At 38.2% G+C, this 9,187-nt stretch overlaps 1 protein-coding gene across 1 annotated transcript; it reads right to left on the reverse strand.

The window, feature by feature from the left end:
- Window positions 1–6,354: 6,354 nt before the first annotated feature.
- On the reverse strand, window positions 6,355–8,881 carry LOC116033010. Its single transcript, XM_031275763.1, has 2 exons — window positions 8,042–8,881; window positions 6,355–7,003 (listed from the first exon to the last, which is right to left on the reverse strand). Exons 1-2 carry the CDS (start codon window positions 8,702–8,704, stop codon window positions 6,632–6,634), a joined length of 1,035 nt encoding a protein of 344 aa, XP_031131623.1. The 5' UTR covers window positions 8,705–8,881; the 3' UTR covers window positions 6,355–6,631.
- Between the last annotated feature and the right edge of the window lie 306 nt (window positions 8,882–9,187).

Consider the following 9,187-nt stretch of genomic DNA (forward strand, 5'->3'; position numbering starts at 1 on the left):
AGCAGTAAGCTCTCGCTGTCAACATGCATTGTTAACTGTTTTTATGTTGTTCTTTGCCATCTTATTTATTTTTTGCTAAGTACAAACTCTGTAAAACATTTCCTTGATCTTAATATATATATCTTTTGCTGGGGTGTTGCATGAGTTTTCTTTATGTCTTAGCAGGATTAGAACTTATTGTCAAACTTACCGTATGCGCTGAAAATAAAATAAAAGTTTATTTTCTTGAAAATTAGCCATATAAGTAAGTATAGTGTTGGCATCATCAAAAAGGGAGAAATTGTTAGGAACATATTGTAATAGGTTTTGATGATACCAACTGTAAAACATAATCCCCTAAGTCTCGATTCATAGGAAATACATGTAAAGTTCGACAAGTAAACTAAGAGCGAAAATACAACCGGGTAATTGAGCTCAACTCGGAAAATATTTAAGCTCAACTCGATAGGGTGTTGGTTTTGGGTCCATGGCGTGATATGTTTCGAGACGCGCGGGCTTGGTCGGTTGAAGGGAGGTGTAGTGATCATATGCCTCTTTTCTTGATTACTCAGTCAGCTAGCCGTATGCAATACACTCGGCACCCTAGATATGAGAACAGATGGGGTCAATTACCAGAATGTAGACAAATTGTGGAAAATGTGTGGGAGCATTTTTCATCAACGTCGATTGGGGACTACCTGGGCTTATGTGGTAAGGAGTTGTGGGGCTGGGTAGAGGGCGAACCAAGGATGAATTGGAGAAATTGAAATTTTGTGAGGCTAGGATGAGTGCTCTGCGGATGCGAAGGGATGTAGCGGGTTTGAGGGAGTTTGATGAGGTTCAGAAAACATACCTGTCTGTGATTAAATCCAAGAGTGACCGATGGCGTTAAAGGGCAAAAGAAAATTGGTATAGAGGAGGGGACAGTAACACACGGTATTTTCATTCTTCTGTTAATAGCCGGAGGTGGAAAAATTGTATTGATGCTTTACGGGATTCCAATGGTGCTCTTGTCTATGATGAGGAGGGTAAAGAGGCGATTATAGTCAACTATTTCCAAAATCTGTTTTCTACAGAGGAGGGTGATAGTCGACCAGTGTTGGATTGTATTCAGGCTCGTATTTCGGATAACCAAAATGCTGCCCTGTTACAGCAGGTTACGCCTGAGGAGGTCCGTGCTGCGCTCTTTGCTATGCATCCAGATAAGTCCCCGGGACCGAATGGTTTATCGCCGGCATTCTTCCAAACTCACTGGGATGTCGTCGGTGCCGAGGTAGTCCTATTTTGCCAATCTTTTATCTCTACCGGTGTTTTACCTACTTTTGTTAATACTACTCATATTGTACTTATCCCAAAGAAAAAATACCCTGGTCTTATGTATGATTTTCGACCTATTTCGTTGTGTAATGTTGTTTATCGCATTTTGGCGAAAGTTTTAGCAAATAGGTTCAGGGAGGGTGTTAAATTCTGTAATTTCTAGTTTCCAAATTGCTTTTATTCCGAGGAGATCAATTGTGCATAATGTTCTCATTGCATTTGAATCTATTCATGCCATAAATCGTATAAAAAAGGATAAGGGGGTTTTGGAGCTTTAAAGGTAGACATGAGTAAGGCTTATGACCAGGTGTAGTGGGGATTTCTGGGAAAGGTTATGGAGAAGTTGGGTTTTAGTGAGTGGTGGGTGAGGCTCATGAAGGTCTGTGTGTCCACGGTGAGTTATTCAGTGTTAGTAGAGCGTAAGCAATGGGGTCCGATAAATCCCTCTCAGGGTTTACGGCAGAAGGATCCTCTTTCACCTTGTCTTTTTATCACTGTGGTAGAGAGTCTAAGTGAAATGTTGCGTGTGAGTGAGGCAAATGGGGCTTTGCATGGGATTTGTGTTCTAGAGGGGCCCCTAGAATTTCCCATCTTTTTTTCCCTGATGACTATTTGTTTTTCTTTCGAGCAAATAGTCTTGAGGCGGGTTGTATTAAGGAAATTCTTCGGGAATATGGTCAGGCTAGTGGTCAACAAATAAATTTGGCAAAATCAGCGATCAATTTTGGATGTAATGTGGTAGGGAGGATAAGGAGGCTATTTGTGAAATTCTTGGAATTCACAAATAGCATACTCGGGGAAATTTAGAAATTATTTGGGTCTGCCGGGGTATGTGGGCTGGCGTAAAAGGGAGATTTTAGGGTTTGTAAATGATAAGGTGTGTGGTAGGATTCTCCATTGGACAAATCGGTTCCTTTCTCGGGGAGGCCGTGATGTGTTGTTAAAGACTGTTCTTCAGAGTGATCCTAATTATGCAATGATTGTCTTCCTCTTTCCAAAAGGGTTGTGCGATGATATTGAGAAATTAATGAACTCTTTTTGGTGGGGTTGTGAGAATCGGAGGGCAGGTATACGGTGGAGTAATTTGGAAGATTTATGTAGGCCAAAGAGTGTAGGGGGAATGGGTTTTCGTAGGGTGAGGGAGATGAATCTTGCTATGCTGGGTAAGTAGGGTTGGAAGTTGTTGCATGAGCCGAATGCTTTAGTGTCCAGAGTTTTTAAATCTCGCTACTTCCCTCGTTGTTCTTTCATGGATGCAGGGAGGGGGTCTAACCCTTCTTTTGTTTGGTCCAGTATTCGTGAAACCCAAAGTTTGTTGCAGAAAGGGTTGAGATGGAGGATAGGGGATGGGGAGAGGGTGAAAGTGTGGGGTGATCCTTGGCTACCCGATAGTGAAAATTTTCGAGTGTTTTACTCCGGAACCTATATATCTAAATAACCCTGTTGTCAAATCTCTCTTTATTAGTGGTACTACCTCTTGGGATGTTGAGTTAGTGAGGGACAATTTTTGTGCTAGAGACAGTTCTCTCATTTTGAGTATTCCTACCTTCTCTTTGCCTATGCCTGATGTTTTGTTTTGGACTGGGGAAGATGATGGTCAGTATTCAGTTCGTAGTGCTTATAGGCTAGCTTGGGGGTTGGGTGTGTCCACTGGGACTTGCAAATGGACTGGTATTTGGAATTTGAAGCTGCTACCAAAAATAAAATGCTTTTTTTGGACCTTGTGTAGTGCAAAACTCCCAATTAAAGATGCTTTGATTGTTAAACAAGTGTTTTGTGATCATGTGTGCCCTTTGTGTGGAATTGAGGCTGAAACTGCAGTTCATCTCTTTGTGAACTGCAGTTTTGCTCATGACTGTTGGAGCATTTTAGATAGTGATTTGGGGATGGGCTTAATGGAGTCGATTCAGAGCTGGGTTGGGGAGATGTGAACGACATTGTCGAGGGAGATGTGCGAGAGAGCGGTGATTATTTGTTGGGCTATTTGGGAAAACAGAAATGATATGGTATGGAATAATCAGTGTAAGGACCATGCATCTTTGGTTCGTCAGGCGTTTGGTTTCGTGAGTAATTAGAAAGCAGTGCATTATGCAGCTACTCGCGATGATCGACCCAGTGTTCTGCAAAATGACACTATGCAGTGGAGCTTTCCTCCTTATGAGTTTTTGAAGGTAAATATTGATGTTGTTATGGACTTTGGGAATAAGATGATGGGTTTTGGGTGGGTGGTCCGTGATGATGAGGGAGTCGTTGTTGGGGTAGCTATGCGGTGTATCTAGGGTTTGCTTTCAGTCCGGGAGGCAGAAGCTATGGGTGCCCGGGAGGCTCTTAGCTGGTTAAAGAGGAGAGGGTGGCAGCGGGTGATTGTCGAGACTGACGCTCAGATTGTCACGAACGCTGTGCAGCAGGAGGGTACTTCTACTCCATTTGGTGGACTGGTAAATGAGATCAGGACCTTATTGCAGCAGCTTGAGTTAGTTTCTTTCATTTTTTGTTCGTAGAAATCTTAGTATGCTAGCTCATGTATTGGCCAAACATTCGTTGTTTTTTACTACCAGTGAGCTCTATTAATGCTTCGATTATGTTCCTCGTTGTTTGTCAGGGCTAGTGTGTATGAACACCGTTATTCATGAATGAAATTTTCTGCTTGTTTGTTTTTCAAAAAAAATGTTAAGGATACATATATATGTATATATAAGGTAGGGTTAGGTTTTTGAAATATGATTTTAGGAATTGGGCTAAGGAAATTTGTCTTCAGTATTTTGGGCTCTTGAATTATTATTGGGCTATGTATAATAAAATATGTATAGACTTTGAAAATTTGATAGTTATAAAAACGATTTTTTGCAGGCTTGTCTCAGATAAATTTTGGATAATAAAATCATGAGCTATAAAATAGTTTATTTAAATTTTGGAGCGAAATAATTTATTTTGAAAACTATCCTTGCTAAAATGTTTAGGAAAATAAAATAAATTTTATTTTTGAGAGTATTTTTATTAAAATGATATTGTTTAAAATAACTGGGTGTCACATTAGTTCCCTTATAGGACACCAAGTCCTCTTGTATAAATATTTCGGGATAAAACGGATCCGATTTTTCTTAATAAATTACTTGTTCTCTCCGTATCACTCTATATACTTGTTTTATTAACAGTGGTGTTAGCCCGCCGTCGACTACCCGTTAGTTGTAAAACGAACAAGATTCAAATTCTTTAGTAATTATAAAACTCATTACCTTTTTCATCCTCTACTTTTGAAAAAAATGATAAAAATAATGAAAAATAAACTAAATAAAAAGGTCATTGTCTATGCATTAAATATGAAACTCTAATATATGTGTGTATATGTGCGCACGCGCGCGTGCGTGTGCGTGTGTGTAATATTTATTAATTTTAATTTTAATTAATTATTTATTTCTTTATTTTTATTTCAATTCCTATTTAGTACTAAACAAAATGTCTTTTGTTTACTTAAACTTGTAAAATTACCAAGTGTTTAATTTCAATCTTGATTCCGATTTCAATATTTTAATCAAGCGCTCCCTTAGGCAAATTATGGTCCACACAGCTGTGTGGACCATGATAAAATGTACATTTTTAATGTACTAAATATACATTATTTTTGTACTGAATGTACATTATTTTTATATTATAAAATAATGTACATTCAGTACACAAATAATGTATATTCCCTGAATACAATATACATTATTTTTATATTGAATGTACATTATTTGATAGTGTGGTCCACACAGCTAAGTGGACCATGGTCCACACAATAATGATTGGCTCCCTTATAAACCTAGTCAACTACATAATTAATGTATTAATATATAGGATATACTCCATCCGTCCCATTTTATGTGTCTAGTTCGATTCAAAGGCTTGACTGGATTTATTTTTAATTAAATTTTTCATAATATTAAGTTTAGTATTAATATACAAAATTTATATATTTAGAAACTACACTAAACGTACTAATAAACACAAAAAATAAAATTTAAAAATAAATAAAAATTATTAAAGAAAATAAACAAAGAAAAAGAATTAGGTTGATCAATGAATAGTAAGTAGAATAGATAAAATGGAACAAGGACAGTATTATATAAGAAAATCTTACAGTGAGCTATTCTTTTTACCCTGGCAAATTCTTCTTTTTTATTTTTTAAGCATGCTATTTTTCAAATTCCAATTTATTCTTTGAGATGCTTGTTTGGTGTAAGCAATAACACTAGAAAAATATGAATTAAAATGAAATTGAAAGTGTAAAACAGAAATGATACTCAATAGTCATTACCATATTGGTTCTCCTCTACAGGAAAAAAGTGAAAATAGAGTAGGGCCTTTTTATGTCAGAAAAGCCCAACCTTTCCATCAGCACAGCCTTTTCAAGACTGACACCAATAATAGCACATAAATGGGCATCTTGTAATGGTAGTCCAAGGCCAACCCACAGATCATTGACTGACCCCCTTTGACCAGTCCTCTGCTGCCCTACACATGGCCATGCTCAGAACTTCTACTCACCATCAGTATTCTCTAGCATATGCTCCCATTTCTCTCAAAAAGAAAAAATATAAAAGCAATAATATATTTGTGCAGTCATTTGAAATGCACACAGTACTTGAGTAGATATTAGAAAATGTGTGTGCAATGATAGTGGAATCTTTAGACTCCTGCTTGTTCAAGTACAAGGAAGTACGGGTAACTCTATTAAAAATAACTAAGAATGCGAACTTGTAATTCACTCACAAATTCAAATCATATTTCTTTTGATTTAAGCCAATCAGCTATGGACAATTTATATTGATTTATCTCCTTGTAATCATTTACCTAATAAAGTTACAAGGCGAAGTTTACTTAGTGCACACTTTTTAAAAGTGATTGTTGGTTTCCCATCACTCTAGCAGGTGGTCTATTTTCTTTTTGCAGACAGTGAGGTTGCATCTTGTGTTGACCAATGCCACCAATATTCATATTGAACCCACTAATGCAATGTTAAGTGTCCCGAGAGATACAGTGGTATACAGTATAATAGAATGCATATGGAAAATAATATTAAGCCAGAAGAAGGTGGTTTGAATTGAATATCATTCTTGACAGAGAGAAACTGAAAATCTTGAAAACATAATACCTGCTAAGAATCAATTCATGATCAGCTTATTTACAAGCAATTGGATCTATACCAAAATATGTTTTTTTTTTCCAGTACTAGTTCAAATCGTTAGTACTGAAATAAGGGATCAAGGCCACTGTTTAGGAACTGATTGGATCTTTTTCTTTTTTTTTTGGATGATCAGATAAAAGGATTATTAGCAAGGATTGAACTTGCAAGTCAGGAGGGAGGGGCCCCAGGCTGGTTATTGTTAGTTGCCAAAGTAAGGATAGAATTTGCAAGTCTGTTAATGGCATCCACAAGGCCGTTGATCCCTTGCCTGTTAATCTCAGCCTTTGATTCCTCAATCTGAAGCCTTCTCTCATGCAAGCTCAGCAGCTCCCTGTGCCTCCTCTCTTCCCTCTCTTCACTAGACTGAATGGCTTCTGCTATGAGTGCAGCACTTCTTGAAATTGCAGGCCCAACTTCTTGATGGGAATTAATGTTTCCTCCTCCACTAGTCTGGGTCCCACTGGTTCCCTCTCCCATTCTTCTCCTCTTTGCTGGTGAGTCTGAGTGCTCACTTGTATCAGGATCTGAGCTATCACACATCTCCAACACACATATATGAAAATGCAAAAACCACAAATTAAAATTAATTAATACCCTACTAAATTCAAACCCTTAAGTGCCAATAACTACCATGAATATGATGAGGGAGCACTCATTAAAGCACTCAACTTTTGAATGACGTGGAAAACTTCACAACCTTTTTGGGTGTGAGTAAACTCGCATTCTGACCCTAACAAAAGGTTACAAGAAAGTAAATAGTCTAGTAAGGGACAATAATTCAAACTCGTGATCTTGTGGTTATAAACATAAATCTCTTACCATGTCACCCCTAAAACACTCAACTTTTTCTCTAGGTAGATGTGTGGGATTGACTTCAATGCACATATGGAACTTGAAGCAATAATGTGTTATGAAAAGATGGGAGAAAATGTCAGCTTTGAAAAGATGATGGGTGGTGGGGGGAATTCTCTGGGTAAGATAAATACACTATGAGCTCCACAAACCCATCAATGACGATGGGTCAAAATTACTACCTCCGTTCCAAAATGGATGTCCAGTTCGTTTAACGAGGCTTGACTGAAGTAATTTTTAATTCAATTTTTTCATAATATTAAGTTTAGCATTAATATATAAAATTTATATATTTATAAACTACATTAAAAGTACTATTAAACACAAAAAATTAAATTTATATATAAATACACTATGAGCTCCACAAACCCATCAATGATGAAGCATCAAAACTACTACTTCTGTCCCAGAATAGATGTCCAGTTCGTTTAACGAGAAGTAATTTTTAATCCAATTTTTTCATAATATTAAGTTTAGCATTAATATATAAAATTTATATATTTAGAAACTCCATTAAAAGTACTATCAAACAAAACAATGTTAAATTTAAAAATAATAAAAAAATTACTAAAGAAAATAAGCGAGTTGGTTTGACCATGAATAGTAAATAGGATAGGTAAAATAGGAGTAACACCCATCATTGATCTCATTGAAATGGGAAAAATGGAATCTTGATTAAAATATTTGTCCGGGAAATGTCAGAAAGTGGGAGAAAAAGATACCTACTCTGGGAAAGGGCTGAGTGGTGCAATGTGGCTGGTGCTGATAATGAAGCGGTGGTGTTTGTGCCGCCGCCGCCGCCGCCGCCGTGGGCGGCGGCGGCGGAGGGAGTGGCAGTGCAGCAATTTGAGCTTCAAGGGGGGATTGTTGCATTGGAGGAGGCAAATGCTGGGGAATGAAACCAGAAGTGGAAGCAGAGGCAGAACCACCACCCATACCCACACCCACACCCATACCCACCACCACTCTCTGACCCTTCCTATCTACCACTTCCACCAATGCCTCATAAATCTCACGCAGCATATTAGTGGGCAAGTTGTTCTCCTTCCTCTCATTCCTCTCCAGTTTCCAATACGATTTGTTATCATCTCCACTCACCCTCCGCTCATACTCCCTCACCTTCTTGAAATCCCTCATCAGATTATCCCACTTATCATTGCACTGGTTTTGGCTCCTCAAACACCCATTGCTCCAACAATAATCCTCCACCCATTTCCACCTAAGCTCCGTTGGTTTCCCCCTCTCCCCCCCACTGCTCTCCCCAGCTTGCCTCCTCATCCTCCTCTCATCATCCATCCTCTTCGCCTCTATCAACACCATTGTCTCTTGCACTGTCCAATTCCCTTTCCTGTACTCCCTCATCACATTACTGCTCACCACCACTTCCATGCAAAATCTCCACCTATATATGCACTTACAAACAAACAAACACCAATGGATAAGCTAAAATTTTTCTCAATGTATCTATGATCTTTTACAAAGAATATAAATTTTTTTTTATAGTTATGATCCTATATATACAACACTGGGTTTTCTCAAAGAGCCTTGAAAGCTTAAAAGTTGAAATCCAAAACTAGTGATTCGAACCACTAAGCGTGGAGAGAGAGACGGTTATAGAAAAAGTAAGAAAGGCGAGCTTTATGAGAAGCACGTCAAAACTTGTGCTAAAATCGGAGGAAGCTGATGACGCCAAACGGCATTTAAAGCTAAAGTACCACGTCACTGACTCTTCACTACTTTTTTTTTTTTTATCTGTCCTGCCAGCTAGGACAGAATATGGGTCCCACTGTTTACAGAGCAGGTTTGACTGAACAGAGAGGTTTGACTGTCCCCAGTGGGGCCCTGAGAAAGCCTGAATCGTCACTGTCGTGC

This window comes from Ipomoea triloba, chromosome 10, assembly GCF_003576645.1.
Source record: "Ipomoea triloba cultivar NCNSP0323 chromosome 10, ASM357664v1".
Lineage (NCBI taxonomy): Eukaryota > Viridiplantae > Streptophyta > Magnoliopsida > Solanales > Convolvulaceae > Ipomoea > Ipomoea triloba.